Here is a 21381-nt window from a genome sequence, read left to right as displayed (position 1 = left end):
AGTGAAAGCTGCTTGTTATGGATCGTGAAGATTACCATGTATTATAACTGTGTAGTGACGACAAACCCACGGAATACTATTTTTTTAATTCATCTGTATTCATTAGGCGTTATCTCTCAGTGCATTTTTCTTCGAGTTTCGAGTGTTTGTTTTCATTTCACGATTGTTTTTTTTCTGCCGATAAACTAAATTGACTGTTTTTAGAAAGATGTTTCTGTATAAGATAATCGACTAACACAAAAGCAAACTAATGTGAAATACAAAACTGATTTATTGAGTAATAAATATTTAATCCAACTATTTGTAACATTTGAAAAAAAAAACAGTAAAATACTGAAAACGTTCTTGAAATATAGAAGATCAGTGAATAGTGTTAAGAAAGGTGATATTGTTTTAGTAGTGCAAAGTTTATAAACACGCACGCACACACACACACGCGCATATAAATATAAATATATATATATACGTATTCATATTTTGAGTTTTTATGCCATTGTTACATATATTGTGTGTGGGGGGGGGGTAATCATTTTGATTCGCTTATTATACTTAGGCTCAAACAATGTATTACATATCGACCTTAAATTTAATGTCATTATGATTTTTTATGACTTACACTGCATGAAGGTATAAAACATTGCGTAGTTAAAACTAATTAACGGTTGAATACTTGGGTGTTCCATGATTAGGCTGAAAATATAATGAAATGGGTGTTCCCTGGTAAGGTTGATTTTTAAAACAAGAGAGTTTTAGGTTACTTTTAACGTTGAATGGATGAATATTCCTAGGCTAGGCGGATGATCGAATGGATGGATGTTCCCAGGTTGAATGTTTTGAAGTAAGATGGATGGTTGAATTAATATATGTTCTTGGTAGATGGTTGGATTATGGAATATCCTAGTAGATGTAGATGGTTGAATAAGTGTGTGTGTGTTCCAGTGGTTCCAAGGTTAAGTAAATGGTTCAAAAATGGATATTCCTAGGTTAAATGGGTGATTAAATGAGTGTACACTCTCAAGTTATGTGAATAGTTGCATCATGATGTGCTATAGTTGTAACGCATCTACATGAACCAAATATTCATTGCACCAAATAAATTATCTAGACAATATCTTATGATTAATGTGCTTCTTGGATTTAAACAACTTCGAGCAACGTAAGAAGCGTTATCAAGTTCATTTTAATCCTATTCGCCATTTTGTAATTCATCAGTGTTTATCAATTGCTAGTATGATGTATGAACTTACATTGTAAGTTTTGTTAACTTACAAAAATACAATAAAGAAAAAGATTTATGTTTAAAATATATGCTAGATGGTATTATATGTACAATCTTTGTTTTTGTCAGATCGTGGTGTCGGCATAGTGTTTGTATCCTTATCCTGCTGAGCCTAACATTGGGATTAGCTCAGTGGTTTCTTCTATGGAAAACATCCTTGACAGGGTATCTCTTCACAACTGTTAACAGTATTCAAGGTCTTTTCATATTCATATTATTTTGTCTCCGAAATTCAAAGGTAGGATTTTGTGTCTTATGACACCAATGATAAAAGTATCAATTAAAGAAATTCTAACTTTATTATTTCTTTTTGTTAGATATATATATACGACTGCTTAGTTTAGAATTATACGTTGTGTAGTTCAATAGCTACGAATTGATGATTGTTGTATTATTGCGTCGTGTTACTAGAACCTTCTGAGTTTCTCGTTGTTTTAATATTATTGCATCATAATATCTTGTAGTGTGTGAAATTTTCCAGGCCTCTGTTGGGGTATAAATGCGCGTCGAAATTGTAGTTCGAAATATAACTCTAGACTGTGTGGTTGTGAATTTTGCCATAAGAGCGTATAATAACGATTTTTCAATTGAAATGATCACAGATTATATTGCAATGACAGAATGTTGAAGAAATAGTTTATCTTGTCAGTTGTGTTCTAAAATAACTGAACCAGCTTGTGTGGACTTTGACGAAAAAGAGATAACTATTTAAAGCTCTGTATACAACTGTGATAATCAACAGTGTAACGGACGTTTCTATATATGTTTGAATTTTTAATATATTATTCTAAACCAAGAGGACTATGTGCTGTTTGTTTATTGTTGAAATTTATCCCTAACAAGTCACCGTCACCTACTGTAAACAATCTGGCCAATACATAAAAACCTGACATTCATCTTGTCTGTTTCTATGTTATTTCAACAGTACGAAATTCAAACATGTTAAAGATAAGCACGTAATAAGTTTACACAAACAGTTAACAAATGTTAGCCAGTCATATAGTAGACTCTAAAGTATTATTGAAAAACGCATATCAAAACAGTTAAATAACTGAGAAACGTTAACATAAATTGCATGTTTTACGTGACATTAATGATTGCAACTTTTTTATAGATTACGATAAATAATTATCAACTAACTGATGTTTTATTTGAAATTTCTTTTGCAGTCTATTCTGAAAAACATTTTGAAGATCATGCAATTGTTATATAGGATTTTAGGCTAAACCAAATATGATTTTTGCCTTTTTGTTGTTAAGAGCAAAGCTACACAATGGGCTATTTGTCTTTTGACAACACCAAGCTCTCGCATTATGCACCCACAGTGAGAGTTTCATATACTTAAGTTCGTATCTGTTAGCGTGAAAGAAGGTCATATTGGAAAGAATTTCACATTGACAGGAGCCGAGGATTGTTTGGACAATCTTCTAAGTCCAGCGAAACGGTGAACTATATCTTTAATTCGTTCCTTGATTAATCTCGCATTCAGAAAATATTTGTGATCGGCTTTGTTTACGACCAGACTGATGTCACTTGAGACTAGACCGTTGGCATGATTCAGAACAGAGTGGCTAAAAAAGTTATTTTCCTGTTGCCTTTATAACAGAGTGCAATTTTTGTATTTTTGACAAGATACCAGTCAAGAAGAGTGTCAGAAAATGCTTGTGAAGTGGTAGGTAGGACCGATATCTTAGCAAATTGGCTTGATACAATTGCTTTGTCAATACTGTAAGATTCTATAAACAATTCCGTCAAGCTCACATCAAATCACCAAGGTGAGAATCAGGTTACAGACAGTTATTCTGAGGAATTGTCGTCTTGCCACACGACCAAGATTACTATCACACCACCTACAAGCTCACGTACAAATTACAGGACGTCACTAGAGACTAGTTGTCTTCACAAATGAGTCCAAGAGCTGTTTTGATTCCCACGGTGGTCGTTGTGATCTGTGTAGATACCATAATGAATGCTATGCTGATTACATGGTAGTTCAACATAGAAAGTTTTGATGGTAGCTCCCTTATAAGAGTCATTTACTACGATGATCGTAATGATCTATAAATACCTATACCTATAAATTTTGAAAGATATATAAACAATATTCTGTCAATAATTGTCAGGCCTTTCTCTGGTGACGTTGAACCTGATTTAATTTTAATTGGAGTAAGCATCCTCCTAATTTATATGCTCCATTGTCTACCTTAAACAAGAAAGAATTGGAAATCTTACATTCGTAAAATACATCTTAGACCAATTTCAGAGATGAATATTATCTTTACCGCAGTCGGATCATCTGGGGAAACGCCTTGATGACGAAATATAGAAACATTCGTCAGAACTATATCAAGTGACTCATACAGGTTTTGCAGCAACGTTGTAAAATTGTTTTTATCGCTAGTGTGGACATACTTACTATTAAGTGGACATATATATATTCTAAACATATTAATTTTAGACTGTTCTGAGTTATACTGTTGATGGAGACAATCTCAAGTTAGAAATGATGATCTTTGACAAAGATTGATAATTTTTGTCAATTCATGCATCCAACGATTTTTGCATAAGTAGAAACTTACAGCGGATTCACAGAATTACGAATTAAACAAGAGAAACATATATCCAATTTGTATCGTTTTATAAGTTATTAATGTCTGACAATTTATTGATTTACAGCGGGGAATTTAAATTAAAGAACGTATGAAACCCAATATAATAATTGTGAATTTCTTATTTGGGCAAACATTTCGTCGAGGATTGTCATACATGCATTTCCATTTCAAAATAATATATAAGTTATTTCAGAAGTTTCAAAATAATTTTTGTATCAAATTGAAATAAATTTTTTTAATTTCGGTTTTCCGTTATAAAATGAAAATGACTGAGTTACAAAAACAAAGGAAATCTAGCGGGCAACATTAAATATTCAACAAGCAAATTTATTGTAACTGAGGCTGAAGGATAATGTCCAATATACAAACAACATTATCCTTCTTCCTTGACTCAGAAAAGTTAAAGTCAAATTGTAAAATATCACACAAACCAACTGAAAATTTACTTTGATGTAAGATCATTAAGAGTGTTTGTTAAAGACGTAGCACTGCAAGACATCCATCTGTCTAACGAGACAGAATATGTATAGGTTCTTCTTTAGCACAATGAGCACAAAAACAAACAAACGAAAACACATTAATTTCCCAAACTTTCATGTTTGATAGTACATAACAATTACAAATATATAGATAAGAATATAACTTTTCTATCGAGAAAAGTGAACGAACACGTTCTATAATTTGATTCAGGAGTGCTCAAATACTTTAATATTTTGTGTTTCTAATAAACCAAAGTGTCAAAGAAGTTTCTGAGTTGAAACTAGTCTGAACTGTGTTTCTACCGTACTAAAAATGTTTTATTTGCAAAAACAAAGTAAAGATAGACGCATTTTCATGTAATTTTTTAATAATAAATATCACTAAGTGACCAGTATACTACTTTTATTACTGAATATAAAATGAGATTGCTACGAATATTAGTAATATTATACTTTTATGAGACCACTAAAAGGTTGTGGTGTTAACTAGATATACCGTATCTTATGACGATCTTTGAAGAAATATCAATATTAAATTCGATGAATAGCGTTATTAATCATTTGTATATAAACGAGTCATTTGGAAATTGTCGTCATTGAATGATAATGTTTATCAGTATTGTATCTTAGGAAATTCTAAACCTAACTTGATTAACAAGCTTAATCTCAAATACATTAGGTAAGAAAAGAACTAATGAAAGCTCGCTGTTGTTCCCGATGGCTAACGGATTGTTGCCGCAAACCTCACAGTGGTCAGTCGAACCTCTACGTACATACCAACGGCCAGATGACACTACCGCCACCTAACGCCATCAGTGGCCATCACACTGTGGGTACTCTCGTTCTTCCCACCCCTTCTACTGTTTCTTCCTTGTCTGCAGGTATATTTGTCCAGTTTATGCATGATCACTTGCTTCCTTTTGTAGCAAACAGTTGGGTAATGACTTCTAACTGTGCTTGCTTCTTTCTTCACTGCCCTTTACACTTTTCTTTTTTTACTTTACTGAGCTACGGTTTATAACGCATTTTATTTGTATGATTATTTCTACTTCCTTGTGCATGTTTCTTTCTTCTAAACTGAAACTATTGTTTTGTCCTACGCCCATTTTTAGTCCTTGCGATTTCAGTTTGAGTTTACATTAATTGTTATTATACTGTGTAAATTGTCTGTTGTGATAAGTTTTAAAATACTTCTGTTGTATTTTGAAGAATATATAGTTTATTATTATTTATAATTGTGTGTTAAAATTTTTTCCTTTATAGTTTCATTGTTGGACGTGATATCTTGATAGAATGTTAATCAATTAATTTAAAATAGTGGGCTAATCGTGGTTCATAAAATAGTAGTTTATTTGTGCCAATGCAATGACCTATCGTCGCAGGTTCGGGCTGTGGTGTCATGTTAGCACCGACATATTTAGTTCAAGGCGAATTCCTGACCTTTGAATAACATAACGCTGCTGGGGTAGACTTATGACGGGAGATATTTATGTCACAACCTTTTCCAAAAAAATTATATTCGGATAGCAATACTGTTGAACATAGTAGAATCAAAAGTCTTAACATTTCAAAGACACAAGCTTTTGAAGGCATAAAAAGTTTAACACAGCATTTAGGACAAGAAAGGGATCAAAACCTATGTCACAAGAAATTCGGATCTACACATTCATTTGCAATGTGAAGAATGTGGTAAAAATAGGATAGTGCTCTGTCTCAAAATGCCATTGAGGTGAACTGAAGCATATCCATTTAACCCGCTAACAAGATAATAAATAAACGAGAAATTGAAGTTGACGGAGTTTCATGAACCAGGAGTTGGCAATTTTCTAGCCACTCCTTCAAACCAATTGTTTTTTTCATAAAAAAAAAGATGGCCAAAAACTGAAATCACAACAATCCTATTCAACCATATACATGTCAAGTTCGCCGATGCAGTTTTAATGGACTATTGTGTTTTTTACGCGGTGTCGTAAGCCAAAGTTCATTTACAGCGAAAGGACTGACTTTGCAATCGCTATTCGAGATTATTATAAAAACTGAGAGTAGTTCATGTCAGTAGGTCTCAAAGTTGAAATATTGTCAGAAGTCAAAGAGAGTTATTAAACAGTGAAAGCAGTCGTGATTCAAATGATCAATGTTAGAATTAATGTGGATAACTTGTGAGAAAGACTGTACACAATTAAATAGTTGACTTTGTGCTTATATATTTCACTGTGTTAACCTAATTGAGATCGAGATTATTGTGAGTTTGTTCACATTTAAATAATTAGAATTTGTTCAATACTAATAGAGTCCATTAGAAAGTCCTGTATATCATATTATTGTCCAAATTTGAATAAATTAACTTTTATAACGTGTAATTTAAAATTAATTTTATACTGTTATAATATTGCTTGATTAATTCTAGATCAAAATTATATATGAAAGTTATCCAGTCGAATTCTATACTACTTTTTAAACTGAAATTTTGTGTAACTTTCTCGTTTTAACACATCTTTTGCATCTTATATTTCCCATATTATGTAAACGACTGAAAATAATCTTGTATCTTTCTTGTATTATATATATTTTTGAGATAATTGTTAGTTGTTTTACTTTTTTTATATTTCAGTTTCTTTTTTAAGGATATTTAAGTAACTTATATTGCTTAAACGTTATTGAGTTTATTTTAAAGAAAAATAAATAGCATTTTATTAAAAATCTTGGAAATTTGTTTTAAAGGTTCGAGTTTATTAGAACTGACTGCTTTTAAGAATACTTACGAATGAAATTGAAAGTATGAAATGGCTGCACATAATGCGACACAATCACATCCTATTGCAAGAAAACGTCAGAAAAGTTATGTGGGGGAAACACTTTCTCTTCTAGCGTTTCGTCGTTTTTTTACAGTTTCCTGAAACTTTATAAATAAAATTAATGAGAGTAACCCTCAATAGCTGCTTTCTTCGCATAAAGTGGTAACACGTACACAGAGTTAAAATATATATTTTCATCCAGAGTGTTCGGCCTTTAGTATTTTTTGCACGCAGTTGCACATAAACATACTAAAATGTTGCAATAAGATCTCCAAAAGGTTTCCATCGTTTTAGCTTTAAATAGAAATTGTAATTTTTTGGGAGCTATCGCTAGGTTTAAAGTGAAAAGTGAACTGGGAAAGTTAAACTTGTTTATAGTTTGATAGAAGGGTGTTTTGAAATGCCTCTTTCTTCAGCATCTGTGATTTTTTTCAGCTTTTGATTTGTAAATTGAAATATGAAACATGTTGTCTCACATTAGTTAGAAAAACTAATTTACCATTTATATTACAACTTATTATCAAAATCAGTCCATCAAGGCATAGCAAAGTATTCTTGGGTTTGGTAGGTGAAATAAGATGTAATTTATCTGTTTGTTTGTTTTTCGGAATTCCGCTACTCGACGGTTATCTGCGCTAGCTGTCCCTAACTTACAAGTGATAGACTAGAGGGAAGGCAGCTAGATAACAACTCTCACCGCCATCTTTTGAGCTACTCTTTTACTAACGAAAAGCTGGTTTCACCATCACTTTATAACACACCCAAGGCTGAAAAGGCGAACATGTTCAGTTAGAGGATTCGAACTCGCGACCCCCAGATTGTGAGTCGAGCGCCTTAGCCACCAGGCCATGATGTAATTCTAGTTAGCTTCAATTTTAGCCCCCCCCCCATCTCCAGTGAGTTGCAGAAACTGATGCAACTTTGGAGTGATTAAAATACAACAGTTTTCTTTGCATTTAGTTCTGAGAAAGATTGATTATTTTTCTTTTTTCATGCAGCTGGCCCAAGGGTTGTGGAGGTCAATAAAAGAGCAACAGAAGGAAAACCAAGTCGATATCATGGATGCTACTACACCAGGTATTGAATCGTTTCTTCTACTCATTCTTAGCAAGTGTAAAACAAAGTATGTAAATATAGAGCTCTAGAATTTAAGTAAGATTTCTTTCTCGTTCTTCTTACAAAGTTTAATGTTGCTATAATATTTATATTTCTATCCTAAGCCCGTTTTCTTACTACCCATTAGTGGAGCTACAGTATTATAAGTTGGCTATCCTGCATAGTCGTTTAGTCTTTGATGTGTTGACATGAAATTTCTTACACCTTTGTTAATTAGAAAGTATTAATTTACTTTTACGTCATACGGTATAATAATAAAATGAAATAAAATACTGAAAAGCTTGCATTAGTTCTTACTTTTTGGATATTTCTTCAAAGTATACTTTTTCATTCAAATGTCCTTATATCCATTTTTGCAGATCTTCCTTTTATTCCTATGGTGGGATTCCGAGCTCATGATCACGTGGTTCGAAATACGAGACTGGGAAACAAATTTGGATTATGTTCAGAGTTGAATAGTGAGAATGGCTACTTTTGTTCATCATTTTCTACTAGTCGGAAATACTCAGATCGTGAGCAGGAATTACGGAACGAAGCGACATCTAGTGTTTACTACTTTAGACCGAATCATAAATACGAAACAATCGATCAAGAATTTACGATTAATAACTATAGACTCAGACCTAGAGTAGAACCTGAATGTGACAATGAATTTGGTTTGTTGGCAGCGTGTGACATAGCAATTGAAAACCCTTCTAAACACCGGCCAATGAAACAGCACGAATCAGGCCCAGAAAATGCTGCAAAATCCGCATTATCAGTTGCATTAACATCATCTACACGATCACGAAACTTGTCTTTGTTTCGAGACGGGTATTTACGGCCTCACGTGGCTTACAGTGGAATCAACAGTCCAACAGAGTCTGAACGTTCTTTTAGCAGCCTAGTGAACGATCAGAGTTCAGTCTCTTTATCTTCTTCATCTTCGAGCCCACACAAGAGCAGTTCAAACTCACCCTCTCACGAAACAGGGGCAGAGAATAAGCTTTTACAAAGTTTACCTAATTTAGAAACTTCTGAAGAATACGGATTTTCAACCTTCTCAAACGTTCTCAAATTCCCAAGTGACAACACGGCACTTAACTGCAACTTCAGAGTTGAAAGTGACATAACCCAACCAATGGAATCCTAGAAATACTAAAAAAAATTGTCAAACCCACTCATTCGAGCAATTTCAGAAAAGGTTCACTTTCCTAAGCCTCTCGGGTCATAAGGTTTTTTCGGTTCGTCTAATATTCGTGATCGCATGTGCTCACCAAGTCTTAAAAAAAAACCAAAAAAAAACCTTATCCTGTTTGGGCACACACTAGTCAGAAAGTAAACAATACTGTGATTACATAATGTGGTCACATACCACGTGTGTGCAGTGCTATCATTAGTTAGGCTTGAAAACTGTTACATTATTTGCTTTTTTTAATTAATGTATATTAATTTTATGTCCCAGTACCCAGATAACATGACGATTCGACGTTTCTGAGGTTTGCTTCTTTAAATTTTGTAAATATTTTCTTAATCTTACTCAGAAAACTATTCATATATATATATGTACATATACGCGTTTGGGTGAGTATGTTTAATAAATAAATATATATGTAAATATATGAAGATACTTACTTGACACTGAACCATCGATGTAAGGACTTGAGGCTAAAACGAATTTCAAAATGTGGTTTCTAAGACGCATTTTGTTTTATTACGAGAAACAAGAACAGTTGCCGAGTATATTTTCTGACGTGTTTCTTAAAGCACAAAGCTGCATAATGAGCTAACAATTTGAAGAGAATAGACGAGTTCTACAAAGTAAGGCCACTTCTCGTGATAAACACCTGTGTCTAAGTGTGTGTGTGTGTGTTCAGTTCCATACTGATAAATATAAGTAGGGCCTATTAACCTACTTTATGTTATTGCTATAGTCTTAAATGTCGTTCAAATTCAGTGTTAGTTCCAATGCTTGAATTTATTCATCTGAATTGATCTTGTTTCTCATTCATCGTAATTCTCACCGTATTGTTTTCGGTATCCAGTCTTGTTCCCCGTAAAATTATATTACCATTTATATATTTTTGACAAAAACTATGGTGTTTACTAAATCCCTATTGCTATCATACGTTCACAAGTTCAAATTGGATATTAAATGTATTAATATCGGAGATTTGAAAACATTTTCATTGACATTTGTTTACAATTTCAAGCTGGATGTAGAGTAAAACTATTTCACGTATGTTGAATACGAAAAGGAACCAGCAGGAGCTTCTTTCACGTTAAGACATATTAAAGCGCTACTCTAAGGTTCCTACAGTGTAAGGAAGAAAGAATCCTTGAAGGTGAGAACTCGGATAGCAGTGTTTATATATGACGTAAGAGAGTCAAGAAAATGGTACTAAGCGTTCCACTGGTGATTCACAACTGTTGCAGGTATTAGTAAATAAATTACAGTTAATCATAAAGTGTGCCATGTATGGTGTTGAAAATTATCATATAAGCTATATCTGTGTTCCTGTGCCATTTAAATGCGAATCTTGTAAGTGGCTGCATAATGATGTTGTCGCTGATGTTTTGTTAAATTATACGAAGATTATTCGAGTTCTCATGAAATATGTGCTATCGAGAGTTATAATGTATTTTGAAAAATAAAACATCCAGTATTAATACTGAGTGTTTATCATTTTTAAAGTAAAGCGATAAAGATGATGTGCCAAATGTAATGTTGTTATTTGTCAGCGGTACATCATCTTTATTGCTTCATTTAGGTATTCAACAAGAAGAGAACGCAATGGTATATTTGGAACTAAATGTAAGCACCTTATATTATACACAGAAATCTTTACTAGCTCCACTCATTATTTCAAAGAACTATAGTTGTCGTCTGAGTCAGTATAAACCTTTATATATATATATATATATATATTTCAAAGAACTATAGTTGTCGTCTGAGTCAGTATGAACCTTTATTGATATGTATGTAACGACTATATATTTAAAAGAACTAAACTAAGTTGTATTAGAAGTTTTTGGCATAAAGCTTATTATCATCAACTACCTTACTCTTTTTAATTCAAATAATAATTGAATCATACGATTGTTTTTTTTATGAAAACCTAATAATAATGAAATAGTGCACGTCTATGGCACTAGTTATATAGTAATACAGCAGTGGATAGTACTAGAAAATGTTTTTTAACCTGTAGATGAATTTTGCTACATGGAATGTCTCGCCTTCAAGGTAAAATATCAGTGTTAAAAAAGTACAGACTTTTTTGTTCAGGAAATAATGAGTTTTACGAGCTCTGTGTAGCTAGAGTTCTCAATGTATTTCCAAAATGCTCAGTAAATTTAATGTGACTGTGAAACAAGGGATGAATTACGATATGATGAAATAATAATAATCGATATTTTTGTAGCAAAATTTATAAACAAATATGACTGACAGCTTACGTTCTGTTATTAAAAGAGTCACTGAAAAACATTATTGAAGTTAATTGAATATCATAACTATAGTTAAATGATACCGAAATAACGATCCAACATTCCGCTTTCTTTACAGAATAAAAATGACGCAGTCATAAGGATCCTAGGTTACTAAACTTAAAACAATTTTCGAAAAAAGAGTAAAATAATATTTCAAGCTCATTAGCATCATATTTGTAGTCACACAGGTGCCTTACGAATTCATTGAAATATTTAGTCCTTATAGCTAGTATCTGACTAAAACACACTGATTCGTAAAATACACAGACTTATCTATAGTTCGCTGATTCTAGCAATTAGATCGAGAGAGGTTATTTTATAAACAATAAATATAGTTTTCTTCAGTATCTAAATTTACGAAATCCTTTCCAAATATATCCTGAACGATTACAAAAATTACTCTAAACCATTATATTTGTACTGTTTGTGATATAACTACAATGCCTTCCAAAAGTATTCATCCCCTGTAAAGTTTCCACATTTTGTTGCAGTCTGAGCTTGCAATCATAAGACTTTCAAATAGGAGTTTATATTTAGAATTTACACAATCTACTCCAAAGTGAGAAAGCTGATATTAGGTAAGTTAGATTTTCAAAGAAAATTAGAATATTCTCAATTATGTAACTATTCAACCCCTTTGCTATGGCAATCCTAAATCAGTTCAAAAGATTAGTTTCAAAGGTAAACAAATAGTGTAATTATCTCTGTCTGTGTGTAATCAAAGTGGTTTAACTTGAGTTCAGAGTACATTCATCTGTCCAAGCCACAACTCACATAGTGATACGACAAACCAATCATGAAGACCAAGGAGCTTTCCAGACAAGTCGGGGATAAAGTGGTAGAGAAGCACAGATCAGGAGTAGGTCACAAGAAAATTTCAAAGTCACTGATTATCCCTTTGTGTACAGTAAAGTCCATCATTAAGAGTGGAAAGTGCTTCGTACCACCCAGTCACTACCCAGATCAGGCCACCCTTCCAAACTAAGCAGCCAAGCAATCAGGAAACTGGCTATGGGTGCCATTTTGAAGCCAACAGTGATTTTGCCAAGTTCCATGTCTGAGATGGGAATCAGTTTCATACATCGACAATATCACGGTCTCTACACAAAGCTGGCCATATGGACTAGTGGCAAGAACAAAGCTATTACTGAAAATTAATTATCTTAAATCTCGTTTGGAGTTTGCGACAAAGCATATAAATGATACTGCAGACATGCGGCAGAAGGTGTTGTGGTCAGACAAGACAAAAATAGAGCTGTTTGGTCTAAATTCAAAGCGTTACGTCTGGGGTAAACCCAACACAGCACATCACATAGTCAACACCATCCTAACTGTCAATCATGATGGTCGCAGAATCATGGTATGGGGATGCTTCTCATCAGTAGGGACTGGGAAGCTTGTCAGGATTGAGGGTAAGATTGATGGTGTAAAGTAAGGCGAATCCTAGAGGAAAACCTGCTTGAGTCAGCCAAGAGACGAAAATTCACATTTCAGACGATGACCTGAAGCACAAGGCCAAAGTCACTCTGGAGTGGTTTCAAAAGACGAATATAAATGTCCTGGAGTGGCCCAGCTAAAGTTCTGACTTGAATCCAATAGAAAATTTATGGCGAGACTTGAATATTATAGTCCATCAACGATCCCCAACGAACTTGTCAGAATTGGAGCAATTTTGCCAGGAGGAATGGGAAAAAATTACACTATTCCATTGTGCAAAGCTGGTAAAGACCTATCCAAAAGGACTCACAGCAGTAATGGGTGCCAAAGATACTTCCACAAAGTACTGACTTAAGGGGCTGAATATTTATGCAATCAGCAAATTTCAATTTATATATTTTCTTTGCAGGTTTTGCTAACATTCAATCTCCTTCACACATAACAGTGTTAAGTTTGATCATTAAAGTTTTGAATAAAAACAAGTTCATTAAAATTTCTTTTCATTATTCCTGTAAACTCCCAGTGGAGCATAGGGCCGCAACAACACCTCGCCATCGGAAGTTGTTGTTGCAGTTACTTGTAGCAGGTTGGTTTTTACGGGGTGAAGTTGCTAGCCCGGTGCCCAACCCTCCTCCTTTCTCATCCTGGACTTGGGACCAGGCAAAGGCGGAGGTTGCCATGTTTGGTGTGACGGGGATTCGAGTCCGCGACCCTCAGATTACGAGTCGAGCGCCCTAACCACCTGGCCATGCCGGGCCAAAATATTGTTTACATTATCTATATTTCATCAAAATGTGACATTATTGGTAGGGGTTGAATACAATTTTGCAAGACACTGTATTTTATGTTGCTATATTTTGTTCATAGAAGAACAATCAGTACATTGTTCCAATAATAATCATTCAAAACCAATCTTCTGTTTAAATACATGCACAAAATCACTGTGTATGTTGCTTTACAGAAAACATACAAGATAATTACTGGCCCAGTGTCATATGACAAGCACGAAATAACATTTAAACATTTGATTTCGAATTAATCTTATAATTCTTTACCATCTGGCCAAATTTATCTAATGGTAGAAATTTCATGAACATTAAATATTATTTGTTTTAACCAGCTTATCTCATATAAAAACAGTAGCTATGAATTCCTTAAGGCAGCAACTATATTGTTTTTTAATCTATGAGAAACGAGAAGGCTTATTCAGAGTAATGTGTAGGTTTTACGTTATATAAGTTTTTGTACTAATAACATGTACAAATGGTATCTGATTGTCTATCATTTTGTAACATTTTGTCATTTATAGCTTTCATATTACGTTTGATTTGATATCATGTATATTCTTCAAATTCCTGTATTTTGTTTAAGTATTTGTCGCTGTCTACGATATTCTGATAAGTAGTTGAACTGATCAGATAGTTAGAAACTATTTCGGATTTCTACGTTTTACATGTTAAAGATACCATGTAAAAACATCATGAAAAAAATAATAACAGAAATTGAGATTTCAGTTAGACGAACCAGAATAACTTTTATAAACCAAACGGTTGTTGTATGTGTTTTTAAGATGGGGCAACATTAGGTGCTTTGGGTATCTAGTAAGAATGATTTACCTCAAATCCTAGCATACATCCTTTGACAAAATGTTTTATTCTTCTGATTCAACAAAAACACGTGTGATTCCTCATAGCTATAGTTTTAATAATAAAGTTAAAAGTATGTTGATGAACTCCACATTTATACACACGTGCTTATATTAATTGTTTTGTTTTTAAGTATATTTTGCAAAGCATTCTTAGTCCGTTGTAGTGTCAGGGGCTATTTGTAGTTGTATTTTATTTTTCATATTTAAAATTACAATTCATTTACTTATATATATACCAAACAACTTCGCCCCTCTTTAAATTGTAACTTGGTTTCTAGTGGTTTCATTATTATCTAATGAGTTTGACGTTATATCAATATCATTTTCAAGGCTATTTATAGGCATATTGAGAAAAGTAAAACCAACTGTTTAGTATGTATACATTCGAGTGAGAATATTGTCCAGTATGTCTGCGCATAAAACTGCTTTTCAAATGTCAAAATATCAAGAAAACCCAGGCGGCAGTATAAAACGTGATAGCTGAGAGAGCTAATAGTTAACTGATGTTTCCGAGAAAAAATCATGTTTATGTGCAGTTTATATATATGCATAAATATATGCATACATAGCTTAAACATACAAAATTATAATTTAAATCATTGTCATACTTTATACATCTACACACATTTTATATTTTATCCTCTAAATTTTTATTTTACAAGTGTCCATTTTATTCATCAATATTTTCCAACTTTTATTATATAACAATATGATATTAGAATATTCCATGTAAAATTTAGAAAAATATATGTTTCGCGAAAGTATATATATATGTGTGTGTATTAGTAATTCACTTCAAATTAAGTTGTAGTAAAGTAACAAACTATGTTACAATATCTTACAACCAAGCATCACTTGCCCAAATAAATGTGTATGAAATTAAGACCACTAAATTATTTTAATACTGGAATTATCAACAAAAATACATTAAATCCTTTTAACTCTGTTAAGGTTTAAAAGAGAGGTACCTTTTTAATGTAACCTATTTCTCTACGTTTGTTCTTTCCCTACTCGTGTTTAAAAAATCACTTTACTGGTACACAGGTAAAACTTATCAGGTTATTTTACTGTATTATTAATCAGTTTCACAATTTTTTATATTTTGATTATATTAACTGTATATTGCGTTGTCTAGTTAACAAAGTACTATAAATACAGCTGAATAAAATGCTTCAGAAAGAAACTATGGGATACTTTGGAAATTTTAATGTTTAATGAAAAATATAAATCTAACACCAATGTACTAATATAGTGTACCAACGTACCAAAGCATTTCTTACGAATTAAGCATATTTCTTTCTGTGTGGAATGGAAGAAAAACTTGAGTGATTAGTGGCCAGCTGCTTCAGTCAAAAGCCATTCAGAAAGTATCGATTTGAAGGCCAGAGAAGAAACGACCAATAAATACAGAAAGTTTGAAACTCGAGAAAGATTTATTGCAAGCAATAGCAAGAATATTTTGCCCAGGCTTATAATGTGGTAAGACTTCCGCTGATCTTAGTTCAGGGTATAACGAGAAAAGATATAGCATTGTCAGCAGGAGCTGAACCAGGTGGGAGACTACTGATCAGACATCTGCTTTCGCTTTTGTTACTTTCTTTTCTAATTTCCTTTCGTCTGATTATCGTTTTCTTTCTTTCTTTCGCCCTATCGGACTAGAAATGAGGAACTTTCTTGTACTAAGGGAGTTTCTTTTATTATCTTAAGTAAAACGTAATAAAATATTTTTCACCTCCTCTTTCCATTTTTTTCCACAATCAATTCAGAGGTCTTGGGAGTATATTAAAATAATGTTATGGAAAAAATGTAGAGATAGTTAACAGTTTCGTGAGAGGTTTTGGTTGTGGGAAAAGAGGAGTAAAAAACGTTTATTTGGATCTATGCATCAATAGAGTTGTAGTGATTCAACAGATGAGACATTGTGTTGAAGCCGTTTTATTTTCTTGAAAAGAAAAGAAACTAGCAAGCTCTTTTTTTCTAAAAATGCAGGTAGTCTTTTACTATACAGGAGTCTTTTTTTTGGAAACCAAAGTATATTGATGCTGAAAAAAATTATAGGTTTCCTTCAACATAATAGCGAAGCACGCACGATTAAAGATAGTAAGCTCTGAAATTATTGATTTTAGTCATTTCTGAAGAACCTGAATGTAGAATATTCCAGTGAACTCAACATGTCTTCATGTAACTTCTAGCTTGATATCACACGCCCACGCACTGATATAGCCCAACACTATACAACCATGCAGTAATAATAGAAACCATTATTATTGTCCAATATTATACCACCACGCGGTTGTTGTAGCCACAGTAATCATTATTATTGTCCACAACCATGCAATAATTTGTAATCACAATATATAGTCTGAAAACACAAAGCCATGCGGTTATTTGTAGTTCAATAAGTAATATTGTATATACAAATGACTGCATGCATTTCAAAACTTAATAGCTTTGACAAAAAAAAAAAGAAACGTGCGGTAAAGAATATGTTAGTCTAAAGGTAACCTTAGTTTTATACTGCCTCTAGCTGACCGCTATGTCGTTACATTTTTGCATGTTTCTTCCCCTAACTGTCAAAATCACTGACAAACACTTCTTTAGGAATTGCGTTGCTTCTCTGATATGATCCTGTTCGAAACGTGTTTGACCTATGCATTTAACGATATCATACATGAATATTTTCTTTTTTGAAAATATTTTTTATATATATTTATAATATAAGATAACATCAAATGAATGTTATTTCATTTACATCGAATCAATCCTAATTTTTTTTATTCTACTTATATGAGGTAATGCAGTGGTACTTGGTCGCAGAAGCGATATTATACATGAATATTTCCCTTTTGGAAATATCTTTTTTTATATTTCTCAATCCAAGTCTATTTTCGTAGTATTGCAATATCTAAAGAAGCTGGAATTTGCCCTAAATTAAATATATAAAAGTTAAACATGATGCCCGTGTTGCCATACATGGTTCGCTTCTGCAACCACGTATCATCGCATTAACTCATATAAGTCTCTCTTGTAGAATCCAACAAAGTCAGGTCAGGATTGATTCGGTGTAAATGAAATAACATTAATTTTATGTTATCTTATATTAGAAAACGGATTATACTATTTTGTTCATTCAACCCTAGTTTGATTCTATTGATCAATGGACTTTCCCTTATATGCATTTCCTAATGGGAATTATAGTGTTTGATCGTCTTCGGGCTAATTGCAAAGGAGGTTTTTTTTTTATTTTTTGTTCAACCGTTAAGGACAAAAGGAGAAAAGAAAATAAGAATAGCAAATCTCGCGGGAAAAGTTTGCTGGAAGGGTTGATTATCGTTGTTAATCAGTTACTGTTAATGAAATAACGAAAGAAACTCCTAAATGCACCGGTTCGTGTTAAAAACAAGAACGCACCTAATATATTTGTATTAAATTCTGAAGTTGGAATATTTAAAAATATATTTCCATATTCCGTTTTTCCTACACATATTTTTACACTGCAGCTTAAACATTAAAGTAATTTTTATTACTTAAAGAAGTTTCAGAAAACTGAATTTTTATTCTGATGTAACAAAAAAACGCAAACATTTGTTACGTGAAATTGCATATACATTGGTAAAGGTCATGCTATTTAAGATGTTTATCTACAAGTAAAATGTGATCAGTTAAGGTTCTTTTTTATACGAGATACAAAGTTTCAAATTATATAACCTTGTCAGATGTTTTATCCCCATTTCTTCATATTTTTATTACGCTTAGATCACAACTTGTGTAATAGCGTCAAACTTGTGTCAAAACAATTTCTTAAATGCATGATATTTAGGTGGGTGAAACCTAAATCTTCGTCATGCAGAGGTTTTTCTACGTATCGTTATCATGGTTACTGTGACCTATACAATAACCTAAGTCTCATTATTATTTATCGTGCAGATGGTTTCTGGCATAATTGTAACAACGCTAACGGATACAAAGTTAATAATAGACTAGTTGCAGCGTTTTGTTCATTCATTTCTGGTTGAAGTCTATTGATCATTAGTCAACAGTTCCTGGTCATTATTTGCCTTTGTTAAATTGTCCTCTACTTATAGGTTCATTATTAATAGTTCTTAATACTGGAACTGATGTACAATTGAAATTTGCATGTTCATAGAATCGAGCTAGTAACAGCATAGTGGTGAATTCAATATAATCTAAAGAATATTAAGAACATTTATATTCATATACCACATTTCAGCTTTTAATTACAGGTATTCAATCTTTATAACTTGAGAAATGCTGGAATTTATATTTAGGCTTAAAGACACATTTCTTTTCAAGCTGCAGACATGCACAACCACAAAACTTACGTAACTGATTTCTAATTGAAACAACCTATTTGCTTCTATTAGGCGATACTAAAATATTATTTGGTTAGTGACATTTCAATTCAATTGTGAAAGATGACTCATATAATTTTAAGTTGTCACGCAGGCATACCTTACATTTTCTACCAGCTCTCATTAATATAGGAATGGTTAAACTATTTTTTCCTTTAGTTAGTTTCTGTACAGTTTGATATAAGCACGTGATTCAGAAAACTGTTGAATTTATTCCATTCTAGTTGTTTTTGCGCCTTTGTTCTTTACAGCAAATAACATCTACTCTGCCTAATGAGATATTGCACCAACATTGTGCATCTATGTTGAAAGGATTGGTTATTGTAATGGCCTTTGCTGGTTGACTTGATGATGTTTGTATGTTAAGCCAAAGAACGCAGTGAAAGAATGACCCAATCATGCGGTAACGTTATTGAAATAGTAAGAATATGAGGTTTCTTGCATGATTGAAGCCCGTATTCTCCCTCAATTCTACTTGGTTTTCATAGTGTTTAATTTAACAAATAATGATATATTCAGATTATATTCAAGGATTCGGTAGAGAGTTCGTTCCTGAGGAGGAATAGTTGTACAAGAGATATTTCTGGGAGAATTCCTCTCTTGAATATGGGACTTTTGCCTATTCTGAGAAGTTCTGTAACATCAAGCAGCATAGACAATTAATTAACAAGTTTGAATTGGTCCCAATTTTGCTAGAGATTGTATATTTCATGAAGCTTGAAATATATATATAACTAGAGATTTTCATTGCTCCCAAATAATAGTGAAGTGATTCATGCAGTAGATGGAGGCAATATATACAAACTATTAGGGTACTTGTCAATATGTAATGGCAGTGTTTGTATATATATACACGTGTGTGTGGTCTGATGAACATTATATAAATTTAGAAATAAATCAATTATACAAAAGAGAACAATAAGAAAAAAATCAATGAGGACATGGAGGCAAAGGATTTGATCTCTATTATAACAACTGCTGGGTATCAGGTTAACTGTAATACATAACCTGAAAAGTATTATTGGAAAATACAATGCACCTGTTATCTTCATTAATGCAATTAAGAGGATGTTTTGATTTTGATTTTGAAACATTTGTTGGGTAACAAGTTTTCATGTTAATGATAGAAGTGGAAAAAAGACACACTACAGCTGAGAGTAAGAAAAACACAGTTTTACCTCGAGTTTTAAAGAACGCATAAAGAGCAGTGGTATTTCAAGTTGAAATATTCAAGAGTAGGTGAAATTATCAGTAGTAAATGAAATTCACAGACAGTGCTTAGGTATCATAAAATATATACATGTAGTGTTTCCAATGTTTTGTTTGGTTGTGATATTTCATTGATGCAGATTAAAGTATTTTAATAAGCAAGCAGTTTTATTGAACTCTTTCTTACCGTTGTCTCATTACAACTTACAGTATTGAAGCATGAAAATACAGACTGTAATTGTACAAGGGAGAAACAGATAGTAACACCCAAGTGGTGAAAGTTTGTAATTTGTGCCAAAAAATATTACACGACCTGTAAATGAAAAAAGTATCTAAGGAAACATAATGTGAGTGTTGGCAAATTAATGACAAGTCACGTTGAAGCTAATGGCAAGCAAAGCCTCACCTGAGTCAGCTTGAATGCTTGGGAACTTGTTGCAGTCTCGACCATTATTCATTCCTACTGTGATCGGGCACTAGCTACGTAACAACCAGATTGTAGAATGACACCAGGATTGAGAATATAGTAATTGTTCTACTTGTTGTGTAGGGACATATCACAGAACGGTCACAGGTAGCTGGCCAGTTGAAGACCAACAGAAGCCTGATTCTCAGTTTAATACGATAGATGCTGTACAGGCGATAAAGTACATGAGTATGGCTACATGCAAAGCCCATAGAAGTGTCATTTGATCAATACCTGGACTAAAAGTTCATGGATGCAACCATGTTTTACGATCCCCTTTAACCTATGTATTTGGCTAAACTTTCGACCACTCAGCAAGAACAAAGCATTTTCAAAATGGTACTGGAAGGTGGTATTATGTTTAAGTTAGAAAATAATTTTGCAACAAGGTTTTAAGAACGTTTTTTTAAAACATTACAGCTCAATGTTAATAAACGTTATTGTAAAACGTTATATTTACATTTTGATTAGGTTATTGCAAACGTTATGGATAAAACGT

The 21381-nt window shown here is 32.8% G+C and overlaps 1 protein-coding gene across 3 annotated transcripts in view; it reads left to right on the top strand.

Annotated features, from left to right (window-relative positions):
- LOC111084898 (adhesion G protein-coupled receptor L1-like) overlaps window positions 1-9598 on the top strand; it is a 24090-nt gene extending 14492 nt beyond the window's left edge. Inside the window, exons 9-12 of one of the 3 annotated variants that reach the window (XM_022381399.1) lie at window positions 1349-1517; window positions 5050-5199; window positions 8164-8242; window positions 8641-9598. In XM_022381399.1, coding sequence (XP_022237107.1) covers window positions 1349-1517; window positions 5050-5199; window positions 8164-8242; window positions 8641-9413 — 1171 coding nt within the window. In that variant the 3' untranslated portion in view covers window positions 9414-9598. Of the gene's footprint in view, window positions 1-1348; window positions 1518-5049; window positions 5252-8163; window positions 8243-8640 lie in introns of all 3 variants that reach the window. The other 2 variants (XM_022381398.1, XM_022381400.1) reach the window with 2 other exon arrangements.
- Window positions 9599-21381: the final 11783 nt, after the last annotated feature.

The sequence above is a fragment of the Limulus polyphemus genome, unplaced genomic scaffold, assembly GCF_000517525.1.
Source record: "Limulus polyphemus unplaced genomic scaffold, Limulus_polyphemus-2.1.2 Scaffold160, whole genome shotgun sequence".
NCBI lineage: Eukaryota > Metazoa > Arthropoda > Merostomata > Xiphosura > Limulidae > Limulus > Limulus polyphemus.
The sequence above is the reverse complement of the archived record's forward strand: the minus strand, read 5'-3'. Positions and strand labels throughout refer to the sequence as shown.